Below are 15,683 nucleotides of genomic sequence, written 5' to 3'. Positions count from 1 at the left end.
GCATCTAATAGTCATTCAATTTTTCTAATGTATACTTGCAAACAATTTATCATTTTCTGATTGCAAAATGTGCAGTATTTCTCGTTTGGCGACATTTTTACTCCATGTACGAAGGTTTATAACTGTCTTTTTAGTATTTTTAACGTTACTGGAGATTCTTAACGAATAATTAAAAATGATAATGCCATATTAACAAATGTTTAATTTTAGAATAATTACATTGTTAACAAAAAGTTAATAATATTTTCATAATAACCATAGAAAGAGAACTCGTGCCTGGCAATAAGACCTCCACATTTAAATGTATTTCTCGTCCACAACAATAACAAGAAATGATTTAAATGGGAATTCCATCACCTCTTTCATCAAGATATTTTTCTACTTGGAGTTATGCGAGAAAAGGAGCAACGGTATTAGAGTCAATTCCTTCTCGTTCTGGCGAAGAGTGGGTCGGGTTGTGGAATGGAGTGGGCTTGTATGAAGGGTTGGTCATTCATGAGAACTTTTGACAAGAAGCTAATGAGAAATAGCAATGAGAAACTACAAGGCTATCAAGATGTGGCTGTGCACTTGACCAATCACAGGCTCATCATAATTCCAGATATAGACTCTGCCCTTCCTGATACACCTGCTGTCCCATTGCAAGCGCATCTCAGCCATGTCCGGCAAACAGAGTACTATTCCGGGTTTATACGTTCCTCTCCAAAAATCACCTTGACCATGGGAGTACCGCCTTCGACCCAAGACGAAGGAGATGATGGGTGGACTTGTCGAGTGTGTGGGTATGTCAATGAACGCAATGGGCTTGCTCAAGTCCCGAAATGTGGGCTGTGTGGGGTACCGTATACCCAAGCAGCTCCCTCAAAGACATCACTTACAAGCAGACCTGTTGCCTTGGGATCATCGGGTTTGACAAATGGTAAGGATGGAGGTAATATTGCCTGTCCAGCATGCACATTCCTCAATTCATCTCTCATTCCCAATTGTGAAATCTGCGCTACTCGCCTTCCTCGGCCTGCAGATAGATTCGTAGCACACAATTCAAGAACGGCAAAGACCCAAACTGTTCGATTTAGCTTCAGAAAGGGAGGCGAGAAAGATGCGTACAAAAAATTGAAGTCTATTCTTGGAAATAAAGCTTGGGAAGGTGAAAGCACCACTGGATCGACGATTCCTATAGGAAATGTGAATGGCGACTCTATGAGTTCTGGCGCAGGAATAGGTATACTTTCACCATCCCAAACATAAGCACATAAACTTATTTTGGACAGATAGTATACTCCAATCGATTGATCAAACTTCCAAAGCCCAAAACACGCACATGCAATCCGCCTTTGCAGACCTCGAAGCTCTGATGTTGCGCGCAGGAGAAATGGTCAGTCTCTCTCAATCGCTCAACGCCAAACTCACCTCGCAACAACAATCGCAAAATCAAACTGGACTTGGGGGTAATAAAGTATCCGAAGAGGATGTTACCATGATTCGGACCTCGCTCGTTCAGCTAGGTCTAGCTGCGCCTGCACTTACCAAGGAGATGGTCAAGAGCGAGCAATTGTACCATCAGGGCCTAGCAAAAGAGCTAGCTGGTATTTTGACGGGTAATCAAGAGGGTTGCAAAGAGGGATTGATGAGCGCTAGAGGCAGAGAGGTCATTGGGTTGGATGAGGTTTGGGGTTTATGGATGCGTGCGCGAGGTATTGGTATGTCTGGTCATGTTTCGTGCTGCCTACAACTGATGCGGTACTGTAAGCATTATTTCCACCACAAACCCTTATAGACATCCTTCCTTACCTCCCAACATATACCTCACCTCAGATCCATTCCCTTTCACTTCCTTCCTCACTTACCGTCCTCCACACCCCGCCGTTCTCGCCCACCTCAGTCTCTTCCCGTGTACTTAATTTTTTACAACCCGCATCTACGCAGGAGCAGGGAAAAGGGACAGAAAAGTCATTGTCTTTAGTTGAATTCTCATCTCGGGAATCACTACCGTTGGGTTTGGCACAGGAATATGTCGAGCTGATGGAAGCTCAAGGTGGTTTAGTGCGAGACGATCAAGCAGGGCAAGCTGGGGGTGAGATGAGATGGTATAGGAATATAATTGATCCTTGGCCATTGTCTACATAGAGTCTGATACAAGTTTCTTGTGATCATCCCATGCTACTTGTATAAACCATGCTAAATGATGTCTACAATGCTACATTATCCTGATTTTGATACTGCCTTCTCTCTTGATGAATCAGTCCCACTTTTCCTCAACAATCACTCCCTCTCCCTCTAGAGACCCTAGAACACCTTCCCAAACATCCCTCTCATAGGGTCCAGTCACGCCTCTGCCCTTCACTTTCCCATCTGCTACTCGTAATACCGCAAAAGCCAACGTCTTTCCCACCGTAATAGACATGGAGCTGTGTTCTGGGGTAGCAATATGCTTCAAGGAAGCAGTCACTTTTTGAATAGCAGAGGCCGTAGGATCAGAGAAGCTAAAAGAGTGGTGGAGAAGACAAGTGTCGCGCTCGCCTGGTGCATAAGCGAGTTTGGATGAAAGGAGATGTGCGAATAGATCTACTGGGCTTGGCGTCTTGAAGTCAGGTAGAGCAGGAGCGAGTGATTCGTTTGACAAGAGGGAAAGCCTTGGAACGAAACGCAGATCAGGATGATGAGTATTATAATGGGAATCTTGCTCACCATCGCAAAGCGTGCAGAGTCTCTTCATTGTTTCCAATCAGATCTCGAATAGCAAGTTTGACATCCCGCTCCTTCAACCCCTTGTCTAGCCCCATCTCTCTTTCTATAACTATCCTCAAGAATTCTTGCCATGACACTGGCATCCGACTAAGCAAGTCTTGTCGGAGCAAACCCAATTTACGAAAGGTTTCTAGCAGAGACGAGAAACCTTGGTAACGAAGAGTACCTCGGAAAAGGTTGGTCAAGTCCGCAACAGGACCAAGACTATACTTTTCGGCATAGGGAATTGCATCACGATTGGCAAGTCCCTCAAGAGGAAGGTCATCCCAAAGGTTCACGTCTGAGAAGTGTTTGGACAGAAGCTGGCTTCCGGAAATCGTTGTTTCCTATTTTGCATTAGTACAACATCTTGCTGCTGTTAATGCAGAGCAAGAACATCTTTCTTACCTTCCCGTCCAGCTTAAACCTGGCGTCATTACCAGAAGCCGTCAACACGGCTTTGGGACTCCATGAGAACTTGTACCTCAAGGGAACATTGCTCGCACTCAGTTCTGGTAGACCACCACACCAAGAGATGAATGAAGTGACTTTTTTTCCCTCTCTTGATGCTTTATCAAGTATACGCATGGCTGCCATAGAGTCGATGCCAGGGTCAAGGCCACACTCGCCTAGAAAAAGGACATCTTTATCAATTGCAGACTGATGTAAGGATTTCATCTCTGGAGAAACATATGACGCGGTTACGAGATGTTTTTTGTGAGTAAGGCAATGTTGGGCGATAGTAGGGTGCATGGGGGCAGGCAACAAGCTGTAATATGTTTGAGTCAGCCCTTGATAATAATGGCCGGGTATACCAAGATGTGATTGACCTAACAACGACGTCCGAGCTAGCGATTATTTGTGAGAGTCTATTCTCATCCGCAATATCAAGCAAGACAGCTTGGATATTAGTTCTGTTTTTGATATGTGATCGTGCCTCTGCGAGATTGTTACTTGCTACAGCCATATCAGATTCCGATTCATATCATTTCAAAGTCGTGAAATTACCGATTGCAAGCTCAACATCAGGCCGAGCAGCCAACACATCAACTGCAGGACCAGCAACAAGACCGCTTCCAAGCAAGAGAATCTTCTTCTTCCGACTGTCTCGTCTGGATGAATTGATTTCCTGTGGTGCAGCTTTCATGTTTGCTTTCCACGCTTGAACTTTTTCGCCCAGCCATTCGTGTCTTGGCTGAAGTTGCCCATTTTTGACTATAGCCGCACGTTCAAGAGTAGCAATCTCTCCAGCCTTGTCTCCTTCGCTGTGTTCTGGAAGGACAATCCGATGAACATACGGACACAACTTGCTCGAGAAATACTCTGACGCATCCATAGCTGTCCACTTGGTCAGCGTAAAATTGTATTAGTGTAAAAATTACTCACCAAGTTCGGTAGGAAGAATATCAATTGAACTAATCAAGATGCCTGACGGCCCCTCAAAATGAGGATTATCGATAGTAGTATATTGATTGACAAACTCCAATCCTCCCTAATTGACCATTAGTCTACAGCTCTCTTCTCATAGTACAACACACCTCTTTATCACAACTGATATCTTGTACGGCAACCAGTTTCTGCTTCCCATTCTCTCTTTCCACAAGGGAAGTTAAGCCGGAATTAGAAATGGTTCGGGGAAATCCTTCATTCCATCCAACACCATTGATGAGGGTAGTTATATAAGGAGCAATCTTTTGTGAGAATTGACTTTCATACTTTGCAGGAAATTTGTAGTAGTCTGATTTATTGAAGTTTCCCCCCTCGAGACGATGGAGATATGATTGTGGTGTTACAGCACAAGCATAAATTTGATTTGAGGCTGTTATACAATGTTAGAGGCGGTCCACTAATTTATTATTGGCCATACCTCCATGTTGTCTGACCTCGGCGAGCTTGTTGGGCTCAATCCACATTACTCCGAGTTCCTCCAACATATCCCTAGCACCTGTGGAGACATTGCCGGCTCTATATCAAAAGTCAAAACTCTGCAGTATTTGGCGAATAGGAGACTTACCCGGTCAAACCTATAACGATGGGCTCGTCCCCATCAACAGCGGGCAATGACCTGATCTGATCGCCTGTCTTTCGAAGAGCTTCTTTGAAAGCAGCCAATGTCCCGAAAGCATAAGGCCGGGCAAGATGCTGTAATCTATGAGCCATACACTTCAAGTTACACTGGTCAATGACGTACCAGCAAAGGAGAGGAAATCCCCCTCTTCAACAAAGCGAGTCCCGTTAAAGAAAGACCCTCGCCTGCTCCGACAGCACCAGCATACCAGCCGAAAGCTGCCACCCTCTTGAGTTGTACCTTGCCATCGTCGCCGTAAACTGGCGCTGTCAGAAGCTCATGATCTATGAGGGTTTGAGTAGGATGCAGGAAGGATGAAAGGAGAGGAGTGTTGTATTCCTGGCCATATTGGTCATTTTCCATAGCTCATGAGCAGTAGAAAGTCATACCTGTCCCTTGTGGGTATGGGAAAACATCATCCACGTCCGTTTCTTTTCTTCTAACTTGGACGCTTCGAGTAAAGTATCTACACTCGGCAACGCAGGTTCTTTGATGCCCAAAACGATGTCGACATCTTTGGTCAGTGTAGGCACAATCTTTGCGCCGGCCTAGACACTTTCAGCTCTCTTCCAGCCCTGCAAATACAAACTCACATTAAGATACTCTTTATCCGTAAAGCACCTCCTCTTGCAGCTTTCGACCTGTACTTGGAGCTCCGCCTTGCCCTCTGTCAGGAGTCTCTCTACGGCTGCAGGCGTCAATGGAGCACGACGCTCCCATATGCGTTTCGGGTCTTCACGCCGGACACCCAATGTAGTCAGATTGCGATACAACCTCTTGACGAGTGATACCTTCTTGCCTAGCCTAATCATTGTAGTTGGTAAGTGACAGGACGAGATAGGCGCGATAAAGAGTGTCAAGATATAAAGGAAGAAAAGAAGAAAGATGGAAAGGAAAACATTATCTATCGCTTATATAGTGTTTTTGCCTCAAGTCATCTGTTAAAACCAAAGATACAGGTAATTAAGATAGAAAAAGAAGACATTATCCGCGCGCTTAACCTGCACTTCAACAATTATGGCATGTGGTGTGTGTACGTAATCCCACGTGATTTTAAACCACGTCATTCGCCAATAATCCGTTTCTTTTTTATAATCGCATCTATAACAATATAAAGTATTTATATTTCAAGTTCATAACTTTACCATGTCTGCATCTTCTCAAATGACTCTTATATCGCAATCGTCAAGGTCAAATCAGCCACCACCACTGCAACGTAGGGCATCCGCCCATAATCACTCCCATCACCATGGCCATGTTTCTAAACGCAGAGCATCTCAGCACTCCCATGGCCATGCTAGGAGAAGCTCAGAGGGAGAGACAGGGAGGAGAGCACTCGCTGCTGGCCTCGCAATGCACGCGTTGGATCATAGCGGAAGGAAGAAGAAGCACCCGCAAGAGGTGAGTCAGCCAGCTGGATCTATGAAAAGGCTGATCAAGGTTCAAGCGGCTGGCTGCCCATGGGTCTCGGTCAGATACCAATCTTCCTAGGCTCTCGAGGACAAACTCGCAAATCTCAAATCACTCTCGCAACAGTGATACATCGACCTTTGACCGACGACCTTCAGTGAAATCCCGTCGAAGTGCCGAGAAAGCGCGAATCCTCGACGAGCATGGTCAGGAGATCAATGAGGACCAAGGGGAATGGGAGAGTGGCGAAGAGCACCACAAGAATGGCTCAGACAAGGTTGAGCAAGCTCAGAGCAGTGTCTCTAGCACAACTATGCGTCGAATAGCCAGTGATACATCTGCGGATACCCATAGCAAGAGTTCCAAGCCAATTATGGGCGACGCCTTGGCCCGTGGCAATCTGATGGAGAATCAAGGTGGCGGGGAACGTCGACCTGCTCTCACTCAGAGAACTACGGGATTCGCAGGGACGGTACAGCCTCCGGATCCCCAGGTTGCAGCCGAAATCCCTGTTGAACATCCTATCATTCAAAATCCCATCCGACGTGTGGCTAGCTCAAAGTCTCTGGTGGGACCTATATCCGCAATGCCTTTAATTGAGAATACACTCGATGTGGGGCTACATGTAGAGCCATTGAACAATGTAAAGACGAAGGGTATCGAGCAACGGGATCTAGCCCAAGCATTGCCATCTACTAGCAGTAGCAGAATATCTGTAGTGACAGATACAAAGTTCTCCGAGTCGCCTTCTTATCCTTTCCCCAAGATGCCTTCGCCCGACAATACTCGGGATTACCCTAATTCAACTGAAGAAACAAGGGCGAGAAAGCATTCCGCTTCTACTCAAACTGGTCAACAATCTCGTCAAGCATCTTTTAAAGCTGCAGTACCCTCCCTTCGCCATCGTCCTTCCAACTCTTCTTTGCGTTCTGTTCAATCTTTACGCGCTCCTCCTCATCCACTGAATTCTCCAAACACTTGTCGTCGCTCGGGTGTTATTGATTCGCCATCAAGGGATGGTAAACGCGAGAGGGTCACATCTATGCATCAGCCACCCATTCCTCAACCTCAGATTAGCTACGAGGTAGCTCAAGGTCAAGGATGGGGTCAGATTCTCGAAGAAGATGCTTTCCGAAAGAGTATTTCCAATGAAAGCAACACTGGGCCCAGTGTTGTAGGAACGATGCGTTCCCGAGACTTGCGTCGCTCTTCTGAAGCTTCGACTCGTTCAATCCGTTCCATTTTTGGCAATACTATCAGCAGCCTTCCTCCAGCATCGCCCCAGCCTTCCAAACGATTGACCGCGTTTGAAGCTGCTACGGCAGCCGCAAAGCGTCCTACTACTAATAACCCAGCGCTCTATCACCACTCTCTTGGTCATCCATCTGGATCTGCTGAATCATGCTTCCTCATCTCGCGATTCCTACCTCCCAAAAAAATTTCCAGGCCGAAATGGGAAATTAATATTCATGATCAAGACCGGATAGAGAATGGTAACGTGGGGTTGACGAACGGGGATTATCGCAGTGCTCATGAAAGCCTGGTATCTACATTGCGTGACTTGGTGGCTGGACCAGATGCACAAAAGCGAAATATGAGCCGCTATCCTGTGTATGGTATCATACCATCAAGCTTGACTCTATCATCTGTTGCAGCAGCTGCATCGGGCATCGCTGGTTCTTCGCACACGCAAAATGGAGGGGAAGCCCCTAGACACTTGGGCGGTTTAGGTAATCTTATCGCAAGAGACGGATTTAAGTCTGAGGCGGCGAAGGGTGTTCAAAAGGGATTGACACCTTTTGAGCAGTCAGTTCAAAGAGTTGTAGCGCAAAGACCTGGTAGAATGAGCTTGTGATTATCCGCGGCAGCTTTGTAGAGGTGTAGTAAACGCTAATATATACCTTACAGTCTGTCAATTGGGTTCAACTTTAAAAGAAATATAATTAATTGTACAGCGTTGTATACATATACTTTGAAATCATTGGCTCTTGCACCATGCAATCTCGATTTATTTCTAGATTTTTGCATGCTGTCTATTTCTCTTTACGCTTCGTAGATGTTGTCAATCTTTCTAGCTCCCCTGCACACAAGAGAAGCAGCCAAAGTCCCGAGCGAATGCTTGATACAAACATAATTGTACAAATTTGCAAAAAGATGACAAAGTCGTCAAAAGTCCTCAGAACCCAAGATTTGCCAAACGTTTAAGCATCTTCCCTCCCATCGTAACACCTCCACTCTCTAGTGACTGACTTCTTTCCCATAGTGCCTTGCCAGCTAATCAGTATATATTTCTGGCATATCAAGGTAAATGCTTACATCTTCATTGCTGAGGATGACAGTATCCTTAATAACCTGTTTGAAACCAGTTCCTACTGGACCTTTAACAATAGCTCCTCGCGATTGACATTCCTGAATGGTACCCAATATCTCGCCTAACCGCATAAACTTGTCCCACTGGATTTTTCCGTCTGTCTTTCGAATATCTTCAGGCCTCACTGCCTGAAGACGGGACACAAGTCCCAGAATATTAGTCAAGAGTGGTATGGCACCACGTCCATGAGATATATCTGCTTGCAGAGCTCGACGATAATGGACGTAACCGCCTCTCGGATCCATAAGTTTCAAGTGAGACTGCCAGTCTTTCTCAACACCAGGCGCTACAGTAATCATACCTTGGGTAATCGACAATCGATGGACGCTAGTTTCCTTGAGGCCTGATATAATAGCATAGAGGGAATCATAGTTATTCAATCGGCGAAGTTGATGCGCGATAAGAATGAAGGATTCAATCACCCGAGCACGATTTTTGGGTTTCGGAGGAGCGAGAATGATGGTGGTCGTCCAACGAGAGATATGATTGAAAAAGGATATGGCTTTGGCCACTGGTCCATCAATTTCTTTTCCGAGATCATGACGGAAGATGTCTCTTGGCTATAAAAAAAAACCTGAGACATTATGCTACTCATAAAGAATCGATCCAAGGCTTACACGTATAGACATAAAGAGCGCCCACTGCATCCTCGTTAATTCAGTTGCAAAAGCCTTGGGGTCCATCCTCAACACCATATTCACAGCATTTCCCCATCTAGCCTCTGCCTCCTCGTCGTTCACTTGCACTATATCAATTTTGCTCCCTGATTCTCTCGAACTACTTTGAGAACATTCGAAGGATTCAGAAGGATGCTCCGTAAAAATGTGATTGGGATGCTGGGTTGGGCGGACTTCCTCAAGGGCAAGACTATTTGTCGAAATCGAATGATTGGAACATGCGTTTCGTCCTATAGAACCTTTGCTTGCATTTGCAGAACCATTCCGTTGATTAATGTCATTTAGCACCTCGTTGTCAGAAGCTGCTTCTGCCCCCCTTACTGGATCGCTAGACGTAGCATTTTCATAACGGCTACTGGCTTTGAGCGACCATGATTGATCAATATCCACAGCCTGCGGCAAGGAATTTTGAACAGCGATAAGGTCGGACAAGAGGTGCGCCATAAAGGTATGCTTGAGAAGAAGAGAAATTATGGCGAGAAAATGTGATTGGGTATTAGGACAAACAAGATCGCCCAGGTTATATGTCGTCCAATCAATGATCGCACCCGTGAGCCTAAAATGAATGAGCATGCCATCGCACACATGTAACTTGGGACGTACTTCATCAAGGCCCAATTTTTAACATCGCTTGATACTGCGTACTCTTCGACTTCTTGGAGTCGGTCGAGAAACTCATGCATAAGATCTTGTGGCCGACAAAATCGACGAAAGGTGAGGAAAAAAGTTTTTACGAAAAAGGCGTCTACGATGTTTAGTAAATGATCACTCTATTGCACAAGCTGACACACCTCTGGAAGACACAATGGACGAGAAGAGATGGTTGTATAGATCCTCCAAACTCATATAGACTGGAGTATCGCTAATCGGCATCAGCATCGTTTCGAGATATATACGAAGCCTTCTCACCTGTTTGCCTGACCAGATCCTGAGTCGCCTCTTGCCATTTTCTCTCCAAGAATTTGCTTTTCAACTTCCGCGTTCCCTCTCGACTGGATTGCCCACTCCAAACTGCTATTGCTCGATCTCATATCCTTTTGTACTCCATTCGGTTCCTGAGATCCAATCTTGTCTTTCTTCTCTGATATCTCTATTTGTTCAGGCTTGTCCCAAATAACATACTCGCTTGATTGTGGAGTGACGCCCATCTTTCGTTTCCACATGAGTTGATGTCCGGCAGAATCTATATCAGAATCAGGCGAGGCTAGTGTTTCCATTGTGGCATTCGATAAAGTTACGCCTGAACCAGGTCCAATAGATGGGTTGGAGTTGTTTCCAAAAGTGAGAGCTTGAGCAATATTAAGTGTTGTAAGCTGCTTGTGCTGTCGCCCTGTTTTAACATGTGATTTAAAAATACAAAGATCAACTCATGAGTGTGTCGTTTAGCAACTTGAGTGGAAAACTCACGCTGTCTTTGTTCCAATTTATAGAGTAACCACCGGATAGCGTTCCTCATCTTGACCTTTCCTTCTGGCGTTTTAGTTGTAACTTCTATTAACCCTACATTGAATGGCTCGCCGATAGAATTGCCATATGAAGCGTCAACTTGAAGAGGTTCATCTGGATCTGATTTGCATGCAAGGATGACGGTGGGTATATTCAGTATTGTGAGGCGTTCTGTGAATGATTAAATAGGTGAAATTGTCAACATAGAGCACCACATAGCGAAAACTACGCATACCTAAACAACCTCTGATACCAGTCAAGGTGTCTTGCTGCGTGGCATCGTAGCAACAAATGACACCAGCTATAGGAGGGACAGACGAAGGCCACATATTTTGTGGTTTTATAGAAAGATTGAGAGAACCAATGTTCATTTCGAGAAACTCGACTTTACAGCTGGCCTTAAGCTTTCCACCAGGAATAATTTGAGAGCGACATGAAGATACTAGACCAAAGCTTTTTAGCTGCCATCTTTGTTTATTCAGGATAGCGACATATGTGGGCGTCGATGCCACAAAACATTGTACAGCTAGATGACGCAAGGACGATGAAATACTCACTGGGGTGGCTGCCATCAGAGTATATCTGAATAGGATTAGACATCCCCCACGAGCGAAGAGCTCTGACTATCACTGTGCTTTTTCCAGCGCCCTTATGTCCTATCACCGCTATTACGTAGTCGGCATTTCCTATGAATGGCGGATAAGACTGTAGATGACAACATGAGAAATTGCCTGTACTTTGATACGCCTCACCTCTAATGATTCTCTTGATAAGGCCGGCTGGCTTTTCCCTCTTTTCATTGGTACTTCGTCACTTCCCTCACTCTTGCGGGTCTCATCTTCGTGCTCTGGCATGACGACCCGTGATAATGTAGACCTTCGCGTTCTAAGTACTCTACCATGAGACAAGCCTGTCACAGGTGGGAATCTAGGGCTGGAAGGAGATACTGATTTGGAGGACGCCGAATCAGAATTGGATTGTTCCATCATGGACGATCGGAGTTTCCTCATAGCTTCTTGGTCTTTTGATGAAAGCTTTAACCTTGCAGACTGTAGCAATGATGCTTGCACTGGGTCCACGACGTAATCCATCATAGACTGTTGGAACGGCGCATTTCCATAGCCAGGAGGAACTATTGGCGAAGTTTCAGAACTTTTCGACACGCATAGTCTCGTATCTTCCTCTGACATGACACGACGTAACGCCGAAGGGGTGCTGGTAGGTGGAGTATGAAAGGACACAGGCGTGGTTGGAGAGGGAGTAGTAGGAGAGGTAGCAAATTCAGAGGAGACGGGAGGGACGAGATGGTCAAGGGTGAGATTATGGACGTTGGGACGATGCATGGTTGCTGTGATTTATTGGTATGGCGCAGGTTCAACTAAAAAGAATGACCATTAGCTTATCTGTATGGGGTCATGGGTAGCATTCAGCAAATGGCTCTTTGATTTCAACATCGACACAGGACAATTGTGTGTAAAGCCAAGCACATGGCTAGCATCTTTTCGGGGGATCACGGATGTCCAGCATATTTTAGCACCCTTGACAGAACGGTGTTGCAATAATGGAGAAAGAAGCAGAGAGCGACCCACACTTTGATCAGTTCCATGGCATATAGAGATGGGCCTTGCAATGAGGTCGTACCGGAGTGTGGCAGTTGAAAGCCGATCGTATCTGAGTGCGCCGCTTTTTTTTGCAGTAAATGTATACACAGACGACCAACAAAAGGTGTATTTTCGAATGATAATTGAATATCGCGAATTAGGATGAGGGTGCTCGACGCGTGCGGTATAAAAAGTCTGTGTAGGTGTGTGTGTCAGCTTGAGATAGCTACAATTTTGTTTTCGCCGAGAGAAGTGGTTTTGATGGGTCTAGATACAGATAGCCGACTGCTGTACTGTGGTTATTGGAATACCAGTTGCAATATGGCGGCAACACCAGTCATAATATCTGTCATATGCCATACATATCTACTCGTGCAGCCAACGGGACGCTCAGCGCTCCCATACCACAACGTCTCTTCCATCGGTCGCAAGGTCGGAAAGAGACAGCCTAGTCGCATTGCTGTTGCCACTTGCATACATTTCGCTCTTGCAGCTGCAAACGTACGACTCACCTTGCATACAAAGAGACTTTTCTTGACGCTATCGTCGACGCTCGCCGACGCTCACTTTTCGTTTCCACTGGCTTGTACCATTCAAGTACAATTTTTAAAGTCGCGCTGAAGAATATTGGCTGCGAATGACTTTTCGCCTCTCTTTATATCCTTGCGATATATAAAAACCAAAAAGTGGCAAACTGTCGCGTCAACTCTCCCACGGTCGTCATTAACCTGTTTCATCTACTAAAAAGATATTTTAAGATAAAAATTCAAGTCCAAACCAACTTTATACAATGAAGGCGCACATTTCTCGTTGGCCGGCACGCTCGGCAGCCATTTCACAAAAACGCTTTGCCTACACACTCCCAACCAACCTTCCTCCCATCCGCCAGCGTCTACGGCCATACGTGCCATTTTTTATCTACTGGACAGTCATCACCTCGCTCATTGTCCATGTCATGCGCGCTCGACAAGACACTCAAGCGTCGCTTGCCCGGCAAGATGCCAAAATTAGCGTCTTGACGGATCTCATCGCAAGACTGCAACGAGGCGACCGAGTACCGGAGGACGATATGCGGCGTGAGCTGGAAATGGTCGGCCTGCGGGAACGGACCGTCTTGACGGACGATCTCAACCGAGAGCTCAAGGTGTCGGGCTATATTGGGTGGAAAGAGATGCTCTTGGGCAAGAAAAAGCCGGTGGATGACGCAAAGGACGAACAAATCCTACAAGAGTGGGCCCAGAGTAGGTGACTCCAAGACACGCAGGATGACCGCTCACTCCGTCAGCATTCTTTGAACCCACCGAGAGCCCAGCACCGGACCCGTCCACTATCCCTTTTCCGCCAGCGCCAGAGCAAAAAGTTGCAAGACGTGCTTCCGGATCCAACGTCTATCTATAACATCCTTATCTGCGACTCTTGGTTGGGGACCAAATAATGTTTTGTTCACCCGACATGGTGAATTCTGGCCACAATGGATTCTGACCATCCTTTCGGCAAGGTTCCTGCATCAAAGCGCGCCACAACCCCAAATTGCCGCAGTGTTTATGTTTCTCCGTCTCCCTTGCATAGCAACTCTCTTTTTTTTATTAATTTGGGTTTCCATCCACGGAAGCATCACATCGGAGTAACGAGGGATCTATTCTCGGAAGCCGAGCACGCGTCATTCGCTGCAAAACTGCGAAAGGAGCGAGTCATTTTGAACGGGTCGCCGATAGCACTACCAAAACACGTGGTAGATGGTGGAGAATGCCGCCGGATGACCCAGTGCCCATCGGGGCTTGCTACAGTGTCTGGAGACTGATGTCCATCACTGTACCTCAAACGCTGTTTACAGTTTAGTATCTTTTTTTTGGTGCTGATTTATCGGCCCTCCGCCAATCTTCATACGTATTTTGCGCACGCCTTGCTCAATCTCTACCCAACCCCTCGTGCGCCTTTCGCAAAAGGTGCGTGCCTATGGATGACACCACCATGACAACATCACCACACCACCGACGCGATAGGCGCGCCGCACTGGCATTTCGCACCATCACCAACAATCATCCGCGGGGGTCCTTTGGATTCATTTGGGTGCGAGAATGGGCCAGACTCAACTGCTAGCGCGCTTTGGAGCACCAGGTCACAGTGCACTGGACGTTTTTATTTTTTTTTATAAATAGGGCGCACAAGATGGTCAACAAGAGCTGATCCTCTTAAATTATCCATCGCAGTGTTCGTTCCTAACCTTGTTTTTTTTTTTTGCTCGACACTCCATTCCTTTTCTTTTCAGAGGCATAAAAGGCAACAAGAAAAAAAAAGTCTGATTGTGGAAGAGTGCATTAGACACGTCAAAAGGGTATGTTTTTATACACCGTCCATGGCATGTTGACGTTGCCAGTGACGGAAGTTTTCGACCAGACGGCTGCTGACGTCAATGTAGACACGCGATTGCAGTCAACTTGAACGCGATATATAGCGCGACACCTTTGGATTCCACAGTTGATTATGTCTTTTCGTCCAGTCGAGCAAAATACGATGCTCTCGTCATCCCAGCTCCCAGTGCCAGCCGCAGGACCGCAGCCAATGGCTGCGGCTGAGAAGATTGCCGTGAAGCCAGGCAAGGTGATGAGAGGACCCATAGGTCGAGCAGAGATTGCCGAGTGGCAAGCAGCCATGGTGAGTGGGATCTCAGCTGTGTGGATGGATGGGTGTAGAGGAATGTTTGGTCAGATGGCTCAAGACTGGGCTCATTGAGGATCATGTGGGATGGAAGGCGGATGGGATGTTTATCACTGGATTTAGCTGACATTTCATAGTGTTGCATAACACCACTTGGAACATGTTGTAAACCACAGAGTCCCGATTCCATTTACTGTTTGGGTGTAAGTTTTTTTTCTACAGTTGCGGCGATCGCCGCTTTGGGGAAGTTGACGGAGAATTTCATTGTGCACATGGAAAACTTGCTCCCCCCTAATTGACTTTACAGCGGAACAGCGAGCTGACGGTCGACCTGTAGCACACGTGCCAAGCCATCAACGTTGATGGCGAGCGGTGTACCAATGCCATTTATAATCCCAGACAGTCTCGCTTTTGCAGCAATGGTTGTAAGTATCCATGCGACGAATGTAGCACGCGGTTGATGTAAGAATGGTCAGGGCACGTTGAAAATTCGAAATACAAAAATGTGGTCGACCTGGTGACTCGAAGAAAGCAGCTCGACGAGGCCGACGCCATCAAGCGAAGAAAAGAGGCAGCCGAGCAAATGGTCCTCTTTGAGGCTCAGTTCTTTCCCCTCACGTCTGCCAATAAAACTTCTTCGAGCTCAAACAATTCCGTCAACGAACATGCAGATCGACAAAACGTTTTCTCCAGACAGTGGTAACCACCATACCTACCTTGCAGCA

The 15,683-nt window shown here is 46.3% G+C and overlaps 6 protein-coding genes across 6 annotated transcripts; 4 read left to right on the top strand and 2 right to left on the bottom strand.

The window, feature by feature from the left end:
* Positions 1–341: 341 nt before the first annotated feature.
* L203_103497 (uncharacterized protein) lies at positions 342–2,127 on the top strand (the record flags this gene model as incomplete). The annotated part of the gene is made up of 4 exons (XM_066212895.1): positions 342–484; positions 531–1,222; positions 1,272–1,700; positions 1,751–2,127. 4 exons carry the CDS (start codon positions 342–344, stop codon positions 2,125–2,127), a joined length of 1,641 nt encoding a protein of 546 aa, XP_066068992.1.
* Positions 2,128–2,239: 112 nt separating this feature from the next.
* L203_103496 (uncharacterized protein) lies at positions 2,240–5,607 on the bottom strand (the record flags this gene model as incomplete). Its single annotated transcript, XM_066212894.1, has 12 exons — positions 2,240–2,633; positions 2,689–3,074; positions 3,136–3,496; positions 3,558–3,684; positions 3,736–4,065; positions 4,114–4,219; positions 4,266–4,546; positions 4,595–4,692; positions 4,742–4,869; positions 4,919–5,134; positions 5,185–5,343; positions 5,389–5,607. The coding sequence occupies 12 exons, from the start codon at positions 5,605–5,607 to the stop codon at positions 2,240–2,242; spliced, it is 2,805 nt and encodes a 934-aa protein (XP_066068991.1).
* Positions 5,608–5,941: 334 nt separating this feature from the next.
* On the top strand, positions 5,942–8,060 carry L203_103495 (uncharacterized protein; the record flags this gene model as incomplete). Its single annotated transcript, XM_066212893.1, has 2 exons — positions 5,942–6,196; positions 6,243–8,060. 2 exons carry the CDS (start codon positions 5,942–5,944, stop codon positions 8,058–8,060), a joined length of 2,073 nt encoding a protein of 690 aa, XP_066068990.1.
* Positions 8,061–8,381: 321 nt separating this feature from the next.
* On the bottom strand, positions 8,382–12,042 carry L203_103494 (uncharacterized protein; the record flags this gene model as incomplete). Its single annotated transcript, XM_066212892.1, has 10 exons — positions 8,382–8,471; positions 8,522–9,136; positions 9,194–9,809; positions 9,857–9,998; positions 10,045–10,115; positions 10,163–10,583; positions 10,661–10,870; positions 10,935–11,141; positions 11,257–11,404; positions 11,452–12,042. The coding sequence occupies 10 exons, from the start codon at positions 12,040–12,042 to the stop codon at positions 8,382–8,384; spliced, it is 3,111 nt and encodes a 1,036-aa protein (XP_066068989.1).
* A 1,048-nt stretch (positions 12,043–13,090) lies between these two features.
* L203_103493 (uncharacterized protein) lies at positions 13,091–13,698 on the top strand (the record flags this gene model as incomplete). Its single annotated transcript, XM_066212891.1, has 2 exons — positions 13,091–13,541; positions 13,586–13,698. The coding sequence occupies 2 exons, from the start codon at positions 13,091–13,093 to the stop codon at positions 13,696–13,698; spliced, it is 564 nt and encodes a 187-aa protein (XP_066068988.1).
* Positions 13,699–14,814: 1,116 nt separating this feature from the next.
* On the top strand, positions 14,815–15,661 carry L203_103492 (uncharacterized protein; the record flags this gene model as incomplete). The annotated part of the gene is made up of 4 exons (XM_066212890.1): positions 14,815–14,955; positions 15,096–15,161; positions 15,296–15,383; positions 15,435–15,661. 4 exons carry the CDS (start codon positions 14,815–14,817, stop codon positions 15,659–15,661), a joined length of 522 nt encoding a protein of 173 aa, XP_066068987.1.
* Between the last annotated feature and the right edge of the window lie 22 nt (positions 15,662–15,683).

This window comes from Cryptococcus depauperatus, chromosome 4 (assembly GCF_001720195.1).
Source record: "Cryptococcus depauperatus CBS 7841 chromosome 4, complete sequence".
Lineage (NCBI taxonomy): Eukaryota > Fungi > Basidiomycota > Tremellomycetes > Tremellales > Cryptococcaceae > Cryptococcus > Cryptococcus depauperatus.
The sequence above is the reverse complement of the archived record's forward strand: the minus strand, read 5'-3'. Positions and strand labels throughout refer to the sequence as shown.